The sequence below is a fragment of the Xiphophorus maculatus genome, chromosome 7 (assembly GCF_002775205.1).
Source record: "Xiphophorus maculatus strain JP 163 A chromosome 7, X_maculatus-5.0-male, whole genome shotgun sequence".
NCBI lineage: Eukaryota > Metazoa > Chordata > Actinopteri > Cyprinodontiformes > Poeciliidae > Xiphophorus > Xiphophorus maculatus.
Genome location: NC_036449.1, coordinates 15,579,648 through 15,600,260, shown reverse-complemented (window position 1 = coordinate 15,600,260; position 20,613 = coordinate 15,579,648). Strand labels below are relative to the sequence as shown.

General features: G+C 37.3%; 1 protein-coding gene across 2 annotated transcripts; it reads right to left on the bottom strand.

Annotated features, from left to right (window-relative positions):
• Positions 1-159: 159 nt before the first annotated feature.
• Positions 160-19,046, bottom strand: LOC102225179 (collagen alpha-1(XXVIII) chain-like). 2 transcript variants are annotated; one of them, XM_005799393.2, is made up of 36 exons: positions 18,956-19,046; positions 18,683-18,849; positions 16,588-17,162; positions 16,114-16,134; positions 15,961-16,020; positions 14,952-15,005; positions 13,044-13,088; positions 12,929-12,955; positions 12,799-12,843; positions 12,644-12,688; positions 12,339-12,392; positions 11,610-11,678; positions 11,441-11,509; positions 11,273-11,341; positions 9,727-9,795; positions 8,689-8,757; positions 8,505-8,573; positions 7,721-7,789; positions 7,538-7,609; positions 7,391-7,459; positions 7,243-7,314; positions 6,923-6,991; positions 6,724-6,792; positions 6,562-6,630; positions 6,413-6,481; positions 6,254-6,322; positions 4,594-4,662; positions 4,396-4,464; positions 4,230-4,310; positions 4,047-4,082; positions 3,930-3,966; positions 2,826-3,383; positions 2,456-2,739; positions 2,131-2,380; positions 795-986; positions 160-705 (listed from the first exon to the last, which is right to left on the bottom strand). In XM_005799393.2, the coding sequence occupies exons 2-36, from the start codon at positions 18,816-18,818 to the stop codon at positions 698-700; spliced, it is 3,687 nt and encodes a 1,228-aa protein (XP_005799450.1). In that variant the 5' UTR covers positions 18,819-18,849; positions 18,956-19,046; the 3' UTR covers positions 160-697. The 2 variants fall into 2 exon arrangements, with proteins under 2 accessions (XP_005799450.1, XP_023192759.1); XM_023336991.1 differs by having other exon boundaries at positions 18,683-18,863; positions 18,956-19,042.
• Between the last annotated feature and the right edge of the window lie 1,567 nt (positions 19,047-20,613).

The following is a 20,613-nucleotide window of genomic DNA, read 5'->3' as shown; positions in this document are numbered from 1 at the left end:
TTTATAAAAACATGAACAAAAAATACAGAAACCATAATTTCCATTTTATTAGTTTTAAAAACATCCTAAAATAAATTTGTTCAGAAATACCACAGTATATATATATATATATATATATATATATATATATATATATATATATATATATATACACAAACAAACCTGCTTCTATCTTCATTTTTCTGAAATTTGCAGCAGACCATTTAGAGCAGCATTTGATAATCACAGCTGCCTTTAATAACCCCAAAAACATACTATTAAGAAAAAAATTAAGAAGCCCAAACAAATATGTCGTAAAAAATATATTAGAGCAAATATCTCAACATGACTGTCTCGTTGGAGATATGTAACTAAACAGATGGCATGGAAAGATGTCTGACTGCATTTTCTGTGGTTGTCTCTTTGAATTCATGATGTCTAAACTCTAAAAAAAACAAATAAAATAAAAACTGTTTTCTAAAATATCATGACAACACATTCAGTCCTGAGGTAAAGAAGTTGGTTAGTTTTTCAAGCAGGCTAGTGGATATATTTTCATACTAATAATTTCTGAAATATATTTAATACTGAACAACATATACTTGTGTATTTGAGGACAGAAATGCTTGAAAAGTGCAAGAAAACTGGTGAATACAAGTGAGTAAACTAGAAATGTTGAGACTCCAGAATAATCACAACTTCTTTCCAAATTGTCTTCTTATCCGACTGAAACAGAAACAAATATTTGGTTTTGGACAAAAGAAGTAATAATGCAGAACATGCCTGTTTGATTTGAAATCACAGACAGAGCTCACCTGTTCTTAAAAGAACACAAGTGTTCTTGCATTCATCTTCAGTTTCATAGCGGTTTTCATTCCCACCGCAGCCTCCGTACCAGAACTGTGCACAGGCGTTGGCCTGTTTGTCATAATACCAGCGGATTAAGTAGTTTCTGCAGGTTCCTTGGTCCAAAATGAGATTGCAGCGATGATCAAGAGCAGGGACTTCTGAAAAAGAAATGGGTAAGTTTTCAAAAAATGTGCCCACCAAAACTAAACCAACAGATATTTTGTTGCCACATGAAATTTAACTAAAAAAGATTCTTAAAAGTAGGAATTATTGGTTATTATCTATAATAAAGCAACACACAAAGGAAAATCTCAAACTCCTAAAGCATTAACAAATGATTGTCTTTCCCGGGGTCAGTTCTTATATTTTATATCAAATTCAGAAATTTAATGTTCTCAATAAGTCAATTGAGAACTTATTGACAGAAGAATGCTTTCTCCTTCTGTTACTAACTTTGTACTTTTCATTAACATAACGAGTAGTCCTTCATCAGGTCTTTTGTTTGTTGTTTGTGCATTCTGCTCTGTCCTCTCAATCCCCCACTGAGTCGTGGCAGATAGCTGTTCGTACTGATCTGGGTTATGCTGGAGATTTCTTCTTGTTAAAGGAGATTTTTTCACTGTCGCTACAGCCTTGCTCAGTCGGAGGGTTTGCTGCAAGTCAATCACTCAATGTAATCTTCAGATAGAAAACTGTTTTTAACCAATTTGAATGAGTTTAACTACACTACTTGATAACTAGGTTCAATTGGAATGTATTTGTAATTAGACTGAAATGACTTATTTTGTTCAGTACCTTCGGGATCACATGGTGTGAATATTATGCTATATATGATTAACTGAATTCAATTGAATTATAATATTAGCATAGCTGTTTACACAGTTTTTATTTCTAAGTCGTTAAGGTTATTCCACAGAAGTATAATTCCAAAACAAAACATTCTGTGGCAACTTGGTTTAGCTGGAGATCAGGGCTACAGATCGAATACCATCGAAGAGATCATGTGATCTCTTCGATGGTAGACACAGCCTTTACCTGCACAGTAGTGTGCAGGTAAAGGCTTTAGCATAATCAATAATGACTTTAACTCTAAGAGTGATATGATGGTTTCAACATTGTGGTTTAGAGGACACCTGATGTCAATTTTCTCTAAAATTATTAGAGTATTTATCTATTTATGAATAAGTAATCCTCCAAATCTTCACCATGCAGGAAGAAACTAAAATGCACAACAAAAACGAAGAATAAAGCGACATGTGCTTTTCTTGGAATGAGCTTTTTGAGAAGAAGTGCAGAACTCACCTTTAGGTAAGTCTGGACTCACTACAAGCTCCTTCTGCTTAGAATCTGGAGACGCGTTAGACGCTGGCGTTGACAAAGGTAATGAGGATACTGGTTCTGCTGATGATGATAAAACTTCCTCCTTGGATTCAGAACTTTCTCTTACAGGTGATGACATTGTGACTTTGACGACATTGACTACAGATGTGCTGCTACCAGTCTGCACACGAGCCCTCAGGTCTAAATCTTCCCCATCATCGTCTTCCACTACCTAAAATCAAATTATACTATAAAATATGTTTCTTGTAGAAATATTTTGTGAGTAAAAAATTCAGAGGACTGGTACCTGTAGAGGACGGGGATCAGCACTGATGGGCAGCGTAAAAGTGTTACCACGACCTCTGTTGTTGGTTCCTCTTTGATTTTTAACTTCCTTTTCATACCTGTTCCCATGTCCATTGTTTCCATAACCGTTATTGTCAAACCCATTATATCCGTTGACATACCCTCCGCTGATTCTATGAAGGCCTAGTCCATTGTTGCTGTTCCATGCCCCATTTGGTATGTGATTGTAAATAAGAGCGCCATTTTCATCTTCACAGAACTTGCTGACCAGTTTAGATTCCAGTGCTGAGAAGAGACAAGAAATGTGTCAATTTGGACTGTTTGCACAAACTGCAGGTCAAAAAATATTAATACTTGACACAAATCATCACCTGGTAGAGTATTGTAGTCATCAATCAGGTACATGTGTTCAGAGTCTGGGTCAGAGGCAATGAGGTTAAGTTCTCGTAGGAACTCGCCCTGTGTGGGATCAGAAGAATTAACTATTCCCAAAGCATACATCTCAATGTTTGCTGCATGAGCCTCTCGCACTGCTAAATCAAGTTTGACAGGATCTCGCTTGTCTGTCTGACCGTCAGTAATGACAATGGCTACTTTTTGGACTCCAAACCGAGCGTTGAAGAAAGCCTCCTGGGTCGCCTTCCTGATAGCAGTCCCTGTGTAGGTGCCCTCACCCATGTAAGGCATTTTTCGGATTGCTTCCTTTACGTCCTCCTTGGTCAAATAACGAGCCAGGTTGAACTCTAAAAGGACATCCAGACTGTAGAGAATCAGTCCGATCCTGGTGGAATTGCGTCCAACAGTGGTTCTGTCCACCAACCGAGTGACAAAGTCTTTGATGATCTCAAAGTTCTCAGGACCAACACTCTCTGAGCTGTCGATGACAAACACAAGCTCCATCGGTCTTTCTTTGCACTTGATGCCACATCCTGAAATGCGGAAAGAAGAAAATTCCATTAAAAACACAATTAAACTTGAATGCTTGTCTTTGTGCTGAGTGGAAATATGATTTAAATAAGCCTATCACTGCTGATGTGCAACAAATAATTCTCTAAGCACAAACCTGCAAGAGCCAAAGGTTTTCACATGATAGCAAAACAACAGCCAGATCCCTTCTCAAACGGCAGCAACAGAGAAGCAGTTTGTTTCATTTTGTCTAGACTGGATTTTGTCATTTGTATTTGTGTGTGCTTGTCTTAATTTTCTGCAACATATTTTCTTTTATGCATTTCCAGTGGTTTTACTTGATGTGTATGTTTGCGCCACACACATAAAGTGTCCTGTTGCATTTACTGGTCCTCAATATTGGGAATCAATACCGAGTAGAATCTGAGGTGTGTGGTTTTGTATATATAACTCCTGTTTTTGGGCAGGTCATTTGCATTTTAAAAGCTTAGAAATGAGAGGGTGTACTTTCTTTCATCATGACTGTATTCACAGGGCACATGAAAATGACATTTGGGTGTCCTTCTTACCACATATTTCTTTGATCATCCTTATAACGTCTTCTCTCTGTAGTAGGAAACAAACTTTAAGAAATGAACAGGTTTTTAGTTGAAAATAAAAGCATTTGGCTGATTTAGTTAACTTACCGTAAGGCCTGGTTCACCCTTGGTCCCTCCTCTCCCCTGTTATTCGAAAACATAAGGTTAAAAACAATAACTGTGTTGATCTTACACTGCTAGGATAAACAGTTTTATTTCCACCTATGACTAGAGTTGGATGAATGCCTGTATACACACATTTCATACAGTTACTTTTTTCACATATTTTACCATTTCTCCAGGGACTCCAGGATCACCCATGTCTCCTTTTGTGCCTTTCATTCCCCTCTCTCCCTGTGACCCGCGGTCCCCCTGACCCAAAGAAGAACACATTTTCAGTATAGGCAAATAAATTGGATATTGATGAACTGTTTAAGTAGAAATGGTAATCCATTACTTTAGGTCCAGAATATCCTTCTCCTTGGGGCCCTCTGGGTCCAGTCATGCCTTGAGATCCTGGCTCCCCCTGAGATTAGATTTTAAATTTACTTAATTTCACTACAGTCCTCCAAACTTACAACACCCTATAATAAAATTGGTGATATTATGGAATACCATTCATATTGAGTTACATTAAATTAAATAATTAATTTACCTTCGGGCCTTGAATACCTTCTCCTGGAGGTCCAGCTGGACCAATTGGTCCTGGCCTCCCAATATTACCCTAATATTAAGAAAATATCAACTTTATGAATCCTGAAAAACATTTAGATACAGTATACAAGAACTGCATTCGTTTTAACAAAGACTCAGAAATATAAGGCAATTCTAAAAACTACTCCACGTTTGAAAATGTACGTATAAACAAATGTTTTGTGTCTTATCGACTTTTACTTAATCATAAACTAAGAATGACTGTATGAATGTTTTGCTAACATAACTTAACTCTGATAAAATGCATCAATTTCTCCATTTCATGTTTGAGAAAAAAAAACTAATAAAAAATGTGAAATACGTTGATAAAAAATACAAAAGATGTTCTGGTATTGAAGAGACTGGTTGGTGATGGTTTTAGATGTTTTTTTCTAAATATTCAAGAAATATAATTTTCCTTTTGTTCCTGCGATTGTTTTTTAAGGTGAACTGATCTTTTAAAATACACCTTACATTATTTAAAATTAAGAACCAAGAGAACATGCTTGAAATAAATGTTGTTAGTTAATCCACACAGAGTTAAAATTATGTAAAATTAAAATTTTACATAATTTTAATTTATTATGTAAAATGTATTAAAATCGGGGTAAATTTAAACATATACCCCAAATAATATTTGAATATATCAGCAATGTGTATACGAGTTCAAAGTGCAGCCCTGATAATACTGTAGTGGCTAAGAAAGCAGTTTGAAAATGGTCCAAATTTGAACCAAAAGTACAGACAGCTTATGCAAATTGAGCCTTTTTAATTAATTTTTATAGTGAGATTTACATAGAGAAATTTTAATTTTAAAATGTTAACAACAGAACGTATTTGTTTTCTTAATCAAGTTTTTTTAAATTTTATTTAAACCTTTTAGAAGTTGAGACCTCAAACATGCAGCAGCTTTTATTAAATTATATTTTTAGTTTTGAAAATAGAATTAAAAATTGTGACCAGTAAGTTACTTTAATAAATTAAGAATTTTAGCCTATGTCACGAAAAGGTTGAACACAGCTGGTGTGGAGAAGCTGCACACTGTCGTATGTCCTGGTATAATTTTGACTAAATATTTAAATATTCCTTTTGGCAGAATGCATTTAAATTCACTGGCTTCCTAGCATTGACCTGTCATTTAAGCGCTAAGAAAGATTTTCAAATAGATTCGAGGTCAGAGGTTGGAGATAACTTTTCTATAGGCTTTGATAGCTACTCCAAACCCAGTTCTGATATGTATTCTCATATGGTTTTAGGAATGAGTCACAATCACACTTGTCACTTATCATTCAGTGATAAGAGGAAAGTATGTTGTCTGAGCAATCCACCTGAGAAAGTGTTGTGTATTTCTTCTTTTCCTTCTGCAAGACTTTGAAATTACTACACTCTGCAATAAATCCCATAAAACATTCTTATCCACATAAGCAGAAAATATTTGTTTTATAATCTCACAGAGGATTAACTATATCATCCCTCTTATTCAAAGTTAAATTTGACAATGTCTGCATTGAAATAAAAGTCAAAGTAAAGGTAACAAGCTCCTTTTGTTAATTTTCTACTTTGTGAAGCTATTTTTGAGTTAGAGTTGTTGATGCAACTGTAAGGAATGAGATCTTCCTTACTGGTGGTCCCAGTAAGCCCTCGCCTGGTGGGCCGGGCAAACCTGGTAGGCCTCTGAAGCCAACGTCACCCTGAAACAGAGATGAGGATTCCCATATGGACAGCAGGAACACAAATCAGGGGAGGAACTGTTCAGATCACAACACGTCATGGTGACAAACCTTTGGACCGGGAATTCCCACTCCCTCCGGTCCAGGCTCACCTGGTAACCCTGGCACGCCTGGAGGACCCTGGACACACAACAGAGGCATTTTCTAAAAGTTCTGTTTGCAGACACTGCACAGTTTTATGTTTTGGTAAATGACAATACCACAGGGCCTGGGATGCCTTCACCCTTTGGCCCAACTGGACCCATTACACCTGTAAGACCTCGATCACCCTGATAACAGAAAAAAATCACTGATGAAAATTGACGTCATTTTGTAGACAGCTCTGTGAAAAAACACGTCATATATTAAGTGATGGCATTTACCTTGGGACCAGGTAGACCCAGACCCGTTTCCCCAATAGGACCAGGAGGACCAGCAGGACCAACTTCACCCTGAACACGATGAAACACAAATGCCAAACTGATTACTTAAACCAGCTTTTCCATTCCATCTCTGCCATCAGGTTTTATTTGACAGTTTAGTTCTTTACTGCCAAAATCCATGTTCAGATTCCTATTCTACCTTTGAACCTGATATGGATCGTCCCGGCTGCCCTGATATGCCCTGCGGACCTGGATTTCCACGTTCACCCTGAAAGAAGAGAATTGGCAAGACAACTCTGATTGAATTATGCATGTGTAAAGAAACATTTGTCCTGCCAATATCATTAAAAACTACATTTTTGGCTCCGCTTGATTAGTATGGCATAAATCTTCACCAACTGCACATTCATGATATTTAGAAGGGATGACAAGCAGAGGGAAGGGCTGGAAATTCAAGGTTGTCAAATGTTTCAATCCAACAACATTAATCTATTTGTAGTCTTGCTTTAGGTCTCTCACTTTTGGTCCGGAAGGTCCTGGAATCCCAGGAGGACCATGTAGTCCCCGAATCCCTCTCAGACCCTGGTCACCCTTAAACAGAGAACACCAGGCATGATCGAAGTGAAATCATTTTTAATCCTACACAATAATTAATAATGAAACATACCTTCTCTCCTTGAATGCCAATGCCTTGAGCTCCCTCGGGACCTCTTGAGCCAGATAAGCCAGGTTCCCCCTTAAGTGAGTGAACAATGAGCTCTTTTAATAGTGGCTAAAAAAAATGTATGGTCACCCACTGCGCAACATGCTTTACCTTCTGTCCTGGAGCTCCATCTTCTCCTGGAAGACCAGGCAGACCTCCTGGTCCTGGGGCTCCAGGTTCTCCCTACGATTTCAGTCAGATACGTTTCAGATTTTATTTTCCAAATGTGTTGGAAAATATTTGCAGACTTCTCATGGTGATGAAAACTTTAGTTACGAGAAGTGATTTAAATACCTTTGGACCAGGTTCACCGATGCCTCTTTCTCCAGGAGCTCCCTGCTCTCCTGGTAAGCCTTGGTCACCCTGAAAGGAAAATGTTATTAATACACAGTGTTATAGGCCATATGGCTAGTGACCCAGGGCGGTTTTAGAAATGGGGTCACACAAACATCATATTTTTAAAAAGCCACATAAGGGTTCTTATTTTTATATACAGTATATGGGATCAATCGGAGGTTTGAACCACCATTTAATAGAGTAGACACTCTCTTAAAAGCTCAATGTGTAGAGTGGGGTACAGTTTATCCATGTGGTGGCAACATTTTTCTAGTTTTAACAATACGTATTAGTTGATTTAGTTTAGGAATCAAAATCAGAAATGTCCTAATCAGTGCAATATACAATGGCTGATATGGGATGTCCCTGCTTAAATTCAACTCATAATAACTGCTGTTGGTCTGCTGCTGTCTGTAATATATTTTCTGCTGCATTGCCAGCGAGTTGTAGGGCAGTTAAAAATAATTATGGTCTAATTTTGTGATAAAGTTTGCTAAACTGCTGTAGATGTGCTCTTTGACTAATTTTTCTAGATTGGCCACTGCTGGGAAGATTCACAATGTGTGCCATATTTTCTTTATTTACATTATAAATATTATATATCTGTGATATGTTTTTGCTGTTTAGCTTTACATAACAGAAGCAAACAAAATACTGATGGCACAATATGGATTTTTTTCAAACTTTTTTTTCAAACCTTTTCCTTTTTTGTTGCACAAAGCCAGTTTCTCTTTGAACAAACCTTAGGTCCAGATAATCCTTCTCCTGGAACTCCTCTGACTCCTGGTGGGCCCCTTGGTCCCTCGACTCCCTGCATAATAAGATTGATTGAACTCTTACTTAAAACATCATTTGCTACAATGGGTGTGTTTCTTTTAGTTATAAGGTAGCCTTAGCAACATTTAATCAACTTGATTTTAGCTTACCTTTTCTCCCTGAATGCCCACCCCTGTCTCTCCAGCTGACCCGGGAAAACCTGGAGGTCCCAGTTCACCCTGGAGGTAAAGCACCATGGTTAAGACAATCCTTATCAACGGTGGATGATTTACTGGTTTTTATGCACATTTCTGTCCTATGGTGTATACACCATGGGATGTCCTGCCTCAGAGCATCTGAAAACTGAAGGTTCTCCTCTGCAAAATTTATGGTTTTGGATTTTGTTTACATTGTTTTTGCTTCCATGTTTGCAATATGTACAGTAGGCCATGACCAGTCTACACTTCTCAGCGGGAACTTATTACCACAGTACAAAGAAGAAGACTGACAAAAGGCCCGTCATTACTGAAATTCAAAGGTTGGACTACAGCATTCAGAGCAGGCCTCCTAGACAGTTTTCATTTTAAAATAAGACACTTTTCCACTCTCAAAAATCAACTTTGCTAGAGCTCTTTCTTTTTTAACATAATGAACATTCTAAATATTTCAGAATGAAATGTTTAGCCTCTGACAAACTGTATTCAGGTGTGTTTAATCAGCTTCATCATTCTGAGGTTCTGTCTAAAAGTGAGCGACTTATGCCAAGACTATCACTCTTCACATGGTTTACTCAAAAGTTTATCTACGTAAGAACAAAGCATGGTGGATCTGGATCAGAACAGAAACATTTGCTTTATTGCATAATAATAAGTCAGAAAGGTTGCCAAGCACAGAAAAATACAATTATAATATTTTTTCAAATGTATTGTACATTTAAAATGTGACTAACTTTAATGACCAACGTTCTTTCATGTGAATTACTGTAGTTGTTTAAAATTACTAAGTCTTACAGTGCAGTTTGCAACAGGTTGTACTTGCTGCAACTTTCCCACAGCAACCAGATGTTAAAGGTGGTAAACAACCACCCAGCCTTGCTTTAATGTTAGTAGAATATCCTGTAGCCTGGGGGATCTTTTGGGATTCCCCTTAATTTTCAGAGAATGTACTGTTACAGTTAACGCCGCTCATTAAATGCATTTACCACCCACCTTTTCTCCTTTGATGCTTACACCCTGCTGGCCCCTCGGCCCCCTTGGTCCTGAGAGCCCTCGCTCCCCCTGCGGAAAAATAAACCAGGTGAATCCCATCAATTTACATCACAGAATTTACAAATATGGCCATGTGGAAGCAAATGGACTAAAAAGTCTGTCCCGGTGGAGTAACTTAATGACTCCATGTTAATTGCCTACACTGCTTTCTGATTCAGGACCAGTCTGGGTAAAAATCTGTTTTAAGGAAAACAGAATTCCTTAAAGCAATTTTGAGGCCTAGCTAAGTCCTAGTGGGTCTTATAACAGAAGCCCGTTGTGAGCCTAGATTTACTAATATCCAATCCAACCTAGGCAATATGTTTCAAATCTACACACACACATTGTGGGAACATTTGATTACTTACAATTAAATAAAACTTTTAAATTTCTTAATGGAAAATGTTCAACAATCACATACATATACTACTGTTAATTAACCCACAAACCGCAACAGTAAGATGACAGCATTATTTTATAACAATGCACAATACTTCCCGTAATTTGCAGAAACTATCTAAATCATCTCAGTTCCTTTCTATGACATTACCAGGTATTTTGTGGAACCTTCAATGCAACTTTCAATGAACTTTCAGGGAATTATCAGATTCTGTCTTGGAACTTACAAATGATTTTTATGACGCTTGCCAGATGTTTTCCAGAACTAAAAATGTACATTCTGAAAACTTGACAGAACATTATTGAAACTGTCACAAAACCTAGCAGGTACATTCATGTAGCTTACATGGAGGTTTCTGGAACAGACCAGGCGTTATAATGAAACTTTGGTGGAACTTGCTGGGTACCTTCAGGAACTGGATTCAACTATGAAAGACACTTTCATGGAACTTCGGCTGAACTTGTAACTTGTGTTCTGCAGATGTTCTTCAAACGTTTTATGAAAGTTCCTGCTAAATTTTCATAAATGTTCCATCAAAGTTCTCTGAAACTTTCCAAAAGTTATCTTGTAATACAGCCATGTTCCTGAAAGTACTACAAACAATACTACCACTTAGGTTTTTTTTTTTTTAAAGTTGAAGTAAGTGCTTTGCTACCAGCTGTGGATTTCTGTCCTAAATGTTGAATGGATTGTCTTCTTTGTGTTTCAGGAGGCAGCATGCAGTGGCTTGCTTTGATCCAAGCTCTTAAAAACAGAAACATTACCAAGAGAGTCAACATTTGAGCTGTGAGTCAGTGACCTGGAACAGGGGCTAAACTTGACAGACTGGAGAATGGCTCTGCCAAGATACAACCAAATTGCCTGTCTGTTAAATTCCATCTTTCGCACTTGGCTTTTTAATACCTTTATTTCCTATATAATTTTCAGTCTAGAGTTTACTTTAGTGGATGATAACAACAGTTTCTCTTTATGCCTTAGTTAGCTGACCTCGACTGAAAACATATTTTTGTCAATACAGAAACATGAAAGTCACTGCATTCTTCTGTCATCCCTTAGAACAACTATTTTTACTAGTTTTCTATCTAATATGCAGCACTTAAAAATAACCTTTGGCCCAGGAAGTCCTACTCCTTGGGGTCCTTTTCCCCCTTGAACGCCTTGCTGTCCTTGGGGTCCCTATAAAGAAAGTAAAAATGAACATGTCACCCACACAGTAACAAGAAAAGGAACAATATTAGTCTAAAGAAGAGTCGCAAATTGTGCGTTGTAACTTACAGGAGGACCAGGCTCTCCCAAACCATGTGGACCAGGAGGACCTGGTCGGCCCTGGAACCCCATGTCACCCTGCGGATTAATAAAAACGTATTAAGTGACTCTCAATGACAATAATTGATCACAAATATTTACAATTTTTTTTTTATATAGACTATATTTGATGACTTACTTTTGGACCAGGAAGTCCAATACCAGTTTCTCCTTGTATTCCAGGAGGACCTGATAGGCCTCGTTCTCCCTGCAATTAAAAAAACAAAACAGTTTAACAAGTTTTAAAAATATTTTTTGAGTCTTAATGCTTGGCTTTAGATGCATTAATAGGTAATAAAAAATAATCAGTTAACCTGTTGACTGGAGTCGATGACAGTAAGGGTGTTTTCGTTTAGAAAAAAATGTATCAGTCAGTAGCTGACTGCTAATAAGAGATTTGCACCATCTTAGAAGTTCTCCAATTTAGAAACACAAAATGCAAGCACTAATTTATGAATGACTAAAATGTTGACACATGTTTTACAGGTGGTAAATACATGGAAGTGGAGGATTATTTACACTCCTTTAGACTCCAGTTAATCCTAATCCTAATCCAGATATTTCCATGGCCAGACAGGCCACACAGACTTTCCATCCATGGCCGTAAATGTAAGCCAGGCCTTTTTTTTTGCTCTGTATTTAGTTTCAGGAAACAGGCCATCAGAGATCCAGCATTCATTATGATGATTGTAGTAGTCAGTCATGGTGGAGGTAAGGAGGGCTTACAAGTGTTTTGCTTTGGGGTTAATACCAAAGTATTACAGCTCCAAAACTCTTGTTCAAACATATCATAAAAGGAAATGCAGAGCAGAGGTTGCAACATATATGTGGGATGAGCAGAGTAAAATTAGTCAAATAAGAGACTAACCTGTTTTCCCTGAGGCCCTTCTGGTCCAACATCTCCATGTGGTCCTGGTAACCCCTGGGCAGAAAATCAAACAGAAATTTATAGAATCATCAAAGTGTTTTAATTTCACATGTGATTTTTTTTCCATTACTAATACCAAATAGAAATCCAGTGAGTAATTCATTTTGGTCCATAATATTTCATTTTAATAGTTCAAAGTGATAAATGTGTACCATATACATTTTATTATCATGCTTTTTCAACAACAAATATAAGAAGTAAAGAACATGGAAAAAAATATTAGTGTCGTATGACGTATTACACACCTGCATACCTCTTGGCCCTCTTGTTCCAATTGAACCTTCTGGGCCCTGAAGCACATCATACAGAAAAAAAAGAGTTAATTAAATTAAAGTGTAAGGAGTGAAGAAAAACAACCAGCAAACTGTAGATTCAGCAAGTATCAACAACAATCTCATACCCTGTCTCCTTTGATTCCTGGAGTACCGCACTCACCCCTCTCACCCTGTGCAGAAATTACAAATATTAAACACGTATGTATATGCATATATGGAAACAACTTCTCCAACTTTTTGGATTAATCTGAATACCTTATCTCCTTTGTAACCAGGCTTACCCTGCAGATAAAAATAATTATTGATTGTAATGACAGGATGTTAAGTATCAGAAAAATAATCCGTTTTGTTCATGAGTTACAGCATTTACCTCAGTTCCTTCTCGCCCAGGTATTCCACTTAATCCTGCTTCTCCCTGATGAAAAAGAGACATTACATTTGGTAATAAATGCTTTTTGTAAATTTTATTTTATTTTTTTTAACTAAAATAGAGCTGGAAATGTGCATTCTTTAAACAGAAAAGCTCAGAAAAATGACATGATATGCACATTTCCCATCAGCTGTATTTCTGTCATGCGCATTTCATAATTTAACATCCAGGTTTCCTTTTTCCTTCAAGTATGCATCATTTGTGATGTTCAACTTTTATTTTCTAAATTTCTGAGTGACAATGTACATAACATATAATACTGAGCATATCCAAAAATAGATATTAACAGAACAGAAGATGTTTGTCAAAATATGGTAAAAATACAAACAAACAACAAAACACTTAACTTTAAATTGCATCAACAGATTGGGCGAGGCAATTTTTAAGTACTTTAAACCTGCATTCTTTATAATGACCAACAGAGGGCGACTTCAGGAGTTTCAAACTTTAAATTGCTCACAAATCGATATTGGATTTGATCTCCTGGATTGTCTTGGTAAATATTTTGCTACTGAGAAACATTGTCAATCATCATCTCTACCTTGGTTCTGTAAACATGTGACTCAAAAGAGGACACCAGATAGTGATGTGGTGTATTTGTTTCAGATGAATGTTGTCAATGCTTTAAAAAGTCATTACTATGGTGTTTCTTGACAGTTTCAGAAACCCTGAGGTTTTACATTTCATTGCATTACATTTGAACCATGATCATTTAATTTTTGACTTGTGTCACTGTACTCTGAAGTGTTGGAACTTAGGTCATATTAACTTAAATGTTCACATATTTTTGAAGTGGTTATGAAGAAATCTCTGAGTCATGAGATGTAATATATATTTGTAAAAACTTTTCTGTCTCTTGTAAAAAATAAGCTTTAAAATTACTTTGAAAAATTAGTTTTGTACATGTCTTAAATGGATAGTTGTGTAAGTGAAGTTCTGTTAAAGGCTTACGTACGAATGTTCAAAAAGATCTTTATTTTTTTATCTAAAACTGCCAGGAGTTCGAATATATTAGCTAATCCTATGTGTATCAAGACAAAAGCAGGCATATAATTAAATAATTTACATTTTTTGAACCCTTAAAGCCTTTTCACATTGTCATTTTCATGTAGTTATTTGCACAAGAAATATTAGTTGTAGGTGGTGCGCCAACAAAAATCTTCCAGAGCGAAACATTTAAAGAGAACAGAACATGTTTCCACTCAAAATAACAAGTACCAATAGAAAATTAATGGAGAATAAAAAATACATTTAAATAAACAGGTGCAGCATTGTTTTTTGCACTGCTTTATTTTGATGTCAGTTATCTTATCTGCAGATGGCAGATAAGATAACTTGTAGGTGTTGGAGTGGGTTGCACCACCACCTGCCTCCATTTGGGATGAATATAATCATTGGCTTATTAGTAAAGGCCTAATTCTAAAAAGCAATTGGCTAAACAACAACAATATAAGATTTAGTTTAGAAAAGAGAGTAGAGGTCTGCTTTGGTATTGGGTCCTCTCGGCATAATGTAAGCCAAGTAATTTGGATCTATGATAAGTAAAATATAAATCCAAGAAATATTTACAAGTAAAACATTTGCTATTACCACAATCTCATGAAAAAATTACATTTAGTTTATTTAAGATCCATCCGTTCATCCATCCATCAACCCCAACACTTCCTTTGACTGGCAAGTAAAACAAATATTTGATTTACATCATACATAGCAATTTTTCTTCCATGGTACATTTTTCAGGTGTGTAATTCTAATTATCACATCTCGTTAACAACAACCCTTTGACAGATTCCATATGAGTTCGTTTTCACTGCCAGTTGGGGAATTTCCCAACTCAAAGCAACACACCTTTTGCCCTTTTTGCCCCAGAGCTCCATCATCACCGGGGCGACCTTTCTTACCCTGAGGAAAGGAACAAAATCAGGGGTCAAAATTCAGCGATTTTCTGTGTTTGACATTCTGTTCTCTTGTTGATAAGAGCTCAAATGGCTTTAGCAACTGATGCCTTGATCCTAAGACCCATAAATTAAAGCTTGTCATGAAAAAAATTTGCAAAGTGGAAGTTCGACTTACTCTAGACAGGTATTGTTGACAGCACTCTGTGACTGTTACAAGACACAAGCTATCTTATCCAAACACTGAGCGGTTTCTGGTCTGAGCTGCACCTGGCCCACAAATGCATCTGTTGCTATCAACCAGACATTGCTGCCGGGTGGTCATTAAACTAACAAGAGCAATTATGAGAGCCTCTATTGTCTGGGTGGAGGAATTTGAAGAATTTCTCCGAGGTGAGGGCACCTGGACACCCAGCTGTCAGTTAACCTCAGAGCTTGACCGTAACTGAGTTTATTTGACGAGGGGATGGGACTGAATTTGAGTCTAGTTAACAGTGAAAATAAGCATTTCAAATAATTAGATCACTGTGTCTTTATGATCCTCAAATGGCACAACAGGCTTAGCAGCTAGAAAATAACGTTAAAATACCAAAGCTTGTGTATAAACAAGATAGCTCACTTCAAGATAAACTGTGTCTCATGCATTTTTAGTTAAAACATGCTTGTTCTTCATTCATTGAAGTTACAAACAGTGGGTTTAGTATCCAGAAATTTTAAGTAACAGTAGCAATATTTTATAATAATATAATTCAAACAAAAGTAATTAGCATAAGCTATTCCAAAAAAGTTCTTTGTTTTATTTTAAACTGGCTGAAGTAAATGTAACAGAGTAAATGTAGATAGCTAGTATGTAAACAGTATTTATGACATTTGTGACATCTAATCAGACTGAACTTGAGGTTTAGTATCATAAAGAAAATAAAATTTGGAAAAGTATGGCTTTTGTAGGGGTAAATGCTCACCGCAGGCCCGCTGGGTCCCCTTTCTCCTTTCTCACAAGCACATCTCTGAGCCAAGGGACACTTGAAAAACAAAACAAAACACATTTTAATCAAATCTAATTACACTGCATCAAATGCTAATTTTTTCTGAATTTAACTTGGGAATGTACTTACTCCTTCATCAGCTAGGCCAGTCTGAAAAGAAAAGGGAATCAAGTGAAATGCAGCATTTTTAAGCAGCAAGTTATATTTACTGCACTCATGTAGAGGATGTTGGTCCCAAAAGGAAAGATTTGTAAGAGATCATTTTAAAATAGAAGGCACAAGTTTATACAAGCCATACAATCATAAGGGAAAAAATGATGTAAATTCTACTTGTTCATACAAACAAGATTTCATATTGCAGAGCATATGAAATCTTTATCTCAAGTGTTTGGTCAGATAAGTCAGACAGATTTTGTGTAGCTGTAGAGATCAGCGTAAATCCTGTTCTGGCTGGCGCATTCTTTCATTTATTTCTCCTGAGCATTGTCAAATACCTGAACATGCCTGTCCATGTGTGCATTCTGGAGAGATGCTAGTTTAAACTCAATACGACCTTTTTCCTTTGTGTGTGTTGTCAGGTGACTGGCAAGAGCTCATACTCACTACTTCAGTGAAGATTGTTTGCAGTATGTCTTCGTCTTGCAGATTGTGGAGGAAGCGGGAGGCCGGGGAGCTGGCCAGCAGGCGGAGTTCGGCCATGTTGGTCGGCTCGTTGGCCGTCCTGGTGATGCCCAGAGCAAAGAACTTGATGCCCTGGTTCTTGGCATCAGCAATGGCAGAAAAAATGTCTGGGTTTCTTGGGTGTGAAACGCCGTCTGTGAGCAACACCACCACTTTGATGCTTCCAATTCTGGATTCCTCCTGGTACATCTTTGTCATATTGGTGATTGCATAGGTGGTGTAGGTGCCATGTCCAATGTAGACTATAGGCCTGATCCGGTTCTTGAAGTTTTCGGGTCCCTTCCAGTCTTTGAGGGTTTGCTCCTTGATAACATGACTGCTGTACTGAAGCAAGGCCACCCTGGAACTCAAGCTGCGGCCGCTTGGCAGCCGCGCTCCTTGGAGTCTGTCCACCATGTCCATCGCAAAACGCTTTTCCTGCTCATGATTGTCTTTCGCGCTCTCAGAACTGTCCAACAAGAAGGAAAGCTCCAGGCTGCAGTCTTCATCCAGGATGGCTGTGCGGAAAACAACAAAACAAATTTGCAGTAATAACTTAAGGTTTTTGCAGATTAACTAAACAGTGACTGGCAAATCCACAACTTAATGTAGCAGCAGTCTAGATAAGCATAGAGTTATACAGCAGAGTAGATACTATAGTGTAGATACTATAGTGTTGCAAAATATCCAGTATGGGAAAACCTTAAGGTGATTACAACTTTAAAGTATTTTAGGATAACAAACCAATTTGTTTTATAATCTTTTAATAAAACTGTCATCAGAATGGTTTCTTGGCCTTTTTATTGCACAATTTCCATTAAGAAAAATAAAAGATAGAAAATTTCACCCCTTTTAACATGATTAAGATTCACATTTTCTAAATTATATTAATAACAATTTTCCGTTGATGTACTTGAGTTAAGTAAAGACAGACATAAAACAATCTTAAGTACACAAATAAAACACAATATACACCCCAACTTAATTCAAAATAGTAACTAAAGTTTACAAATTTTAACATACATTAAGAGTTTGTTGGTCTATACGAATCCTGAGGGAAGTGGTTTTACACTTAATTTAGGGACTAATTTTAATCTGCCAGAAGAAAGAAAATGAAAAGTTGAACTCAAGGTCTTAGAAATAGCTTTCAACACCAGAACAACAAAGGATTGCCTCACTGACTGATTGGACTCCACATGAACTCTTTTAGTTTGAGAAATGGCAGCTTTTGTTTTGGCTAGGATATTCCTCTTACTAGCTGTTGGTTTTCAGCCAAGATCTTTTTGGATTTCTAGATTGAGCTGTGGATTCAGAGCCTAGTTGGATACAAAGAAAAAGCCTTCTAAAGATAGTTACCAAGTGACGCTATCCTCACATCCACGGTGAATAGAGGGGATATCAAATAGTCAAATGACTTCATGTAAAAAATAAATAAACATAATATATGATGCAAACAAAACCACTTGATGCTACTGGAAAGTAGTGGTCCAGTATGACTAGGTGGGGCAGGACTTTAGTTTTACTGAATCCAGCTCCATGGGAGACGTCGTTATTAGAGGCTGCTTAATCAACGAAAGGTGGAAACTGGAGATACGTAATCTTAGAGAGTATATAAAATAATAGATTATTTACATTTTTTAAAGTGACTGAATTGTTTTCCACTATTCTTATTAAAACATATAATCATTTCTATAAGCAAACAGACAGGCTCATGATGTTTAAGGTATAGCACATTAATTATTATTCAACAAATAGTTGATGACTAATTATAGATTATTAAAGCCCTTTGAATTTCTAAATTAGCACAATTTCTTTCATATAATAGAAACTTTATCCGATTTTTTACAAACATTCAAACATATGAAAAAATGAAACTATTATTCTGACCTAAATGTTCAGCTGAAACATTTTAAAAATACTAAACAATAAAAGGTCAAATCTGAGGTGTTTTTGAGGACTACAACATAGATAAATAATACTGATGTTGTGCTGAAGCAGCTGTCTGAAACATTTTTCTAATTTTCATCAAATTTCTCACCCTGTCCATCATGGATACTTGCAGCTACCGGCCTGGCTCTGGTTTTCTTGTACGTTTTCCTTTCCTCGGTAAAGTCTTGAGCCCAAACGCTGGAGATTGATGTGACCAGCAGAACTGATGTGAAATAGGGCGGCATCCTGGCCCCCGAGGCGAAAGTGACACCTGATCTGAAATCAAACAGCTTTACAAATCCAGGTACATCAAAACACAGCGGTAAGAAGGAGCAAAATGCACCCTGGAAACAGTATAACAATAATCTTCACAACGACTCACTCTTTCAAAGATGTTCAGTTTTCCAGTTCTGCTTCCTGTCAAATTGCGAACTTGAGAGATGAAGCAGAGGGTCAGCACAGATCGAAACCCGACTGTGCCCTGCAACGGTAGCAGTCACTCTGAGAGAAGAGAGTGAAAGAACCAGAGATGCTCCCTCCTCCTTCATAAGGAGACAGATCTTGTGGAGTCGTGCCAAGACTCCGGCTGTTGCCTCAGGGCAGGAGAATGCTGTCGAGATGAGTTGCTAAGACTAAAAAAACAATGTATGTTTGCTGAGAGTGCTGTTTTAAAACCTCCCATTGAATGTGGCTGTAGATGTACACATTTGCAAATAAAAAACACATTTTTAAGTCATAGTCCTCATATTCTTTAATTGGAATACCGCAGGTTTTTGACACCTTTAAGTTACAGAGCATGTTTGAACTCTTACCACTACAGGCACACAAACCAACACCACCTCTGTGACCGATGGGTTTGTTTGGAAAAAACTGAACCTGACAATGGAGTTTGAGAGCTGAGATACAAAACAGTATTAAGTCTACAGTTTGGAGCGGTTTGAAGTTCAGAGGCCATAAGGGAAAAGAGCTGGCCATCTTTGGGTGGAAACCAAAGTCCACCCAAAGTCCTGAGTGGACTTTGGGAGCTGTTATGGTTGTTGCCTGGGGCGACAACCATAACAGCTCTGGCTGACAAAATGGGGGTGATCCAAGGTCAAATAACTTTATACTGTTTTAATGGCCACCAGAGCGCGTAAAGGACTCTAGTGGCCTCCACTAGACTCGCCACTTAAATAAAAAATGTTGTTCCAAACTCAAGGCCTAACATCACAGCTGTCAGGACGTTTTTGGATTACAACACATATATTAATTTAATGAAGCCTTGGAAAATAATCAATGAAAGTATGTGATGTAATTAGTTTAATCAGCATTTAAATCAAAATAAGTTTTGCACCAGCACATGAGTGGCATGCAAATTATTTTCAGCAGAATAAATTACTGCAACCTGCAGGCAACTCTCCACCCTCCCGACCCTGAAGAATGACCATCTGACCATTCAGTGGTCCAGTTGACCTTTAAGTGATCTCTTCCTGGTGTGTTTGAAGATGAGCTGTGTCCTGTGCAGATGGGCAGAAAGTTCACGGAGGCTTCTTCTGCCTATGGTGCTCACGATAAAGAGGCTTTGTATTGGAGAGCCCCAGGCGACAAGTAATTAGAGGAGACTTTCTGACACAAAGGAATGTTGCACTCAGTGACAGTTCAGGAAAAAAAAACAATCCCTCTACATCTTTGTTCCACTGACAATGATCAAAAATGTACATGTAGGGCATTTTATAAGTATTTTTTTGAGTAATATTCCTTTATAGGCATCAATGAATAGATTATTTAAATGTTATTGATGAGCTTTGGAGGGTTTTTTTTCTTACCTCTCTTACCATCAATATTTTTGTGGTGGCAAGATTCAGCCTTGTTACAGTTCCAGGAGGTAGCATTATGTATTTTCCAGGAACATAGTGCCATTATGTAGCACAATAAAGCAACTATGTTACCCTCAGTTGTGCTGTGTACATCAAACATGATCTTAAAAGACATTTTACTTCGCAATTTGACAAAATTGCGCTTTTGTCTCTTTAAGAAGTTCCTGCACTTCAGGTCACAACA

Excerpts from the sequence above, each read along its gene's own strand:
- LOC102225179 (XM_005799393.2), bottom strand. The coding sequence starts at position 18,818 with ATGCCGCCCTATTTCACATCAGTTCTGCTGGTCACATCAATCTCCAGC. Across the intron at positions 7,610-7,720 it reads TCGGTGAACCTGGTCCAAAG|GGAGAACCTGGAGCCCCAGG; the intron begins GTATTTAAATCA and ends CTGAAATCGTAG. Across the intron at positions 2,740-2,825 it reads TGACTACAATACTCTACCAG|CACTGGAATCTAAACTGGTC; the intron begins GTGATGATTTGT and ends GTCTCTTCTCAG.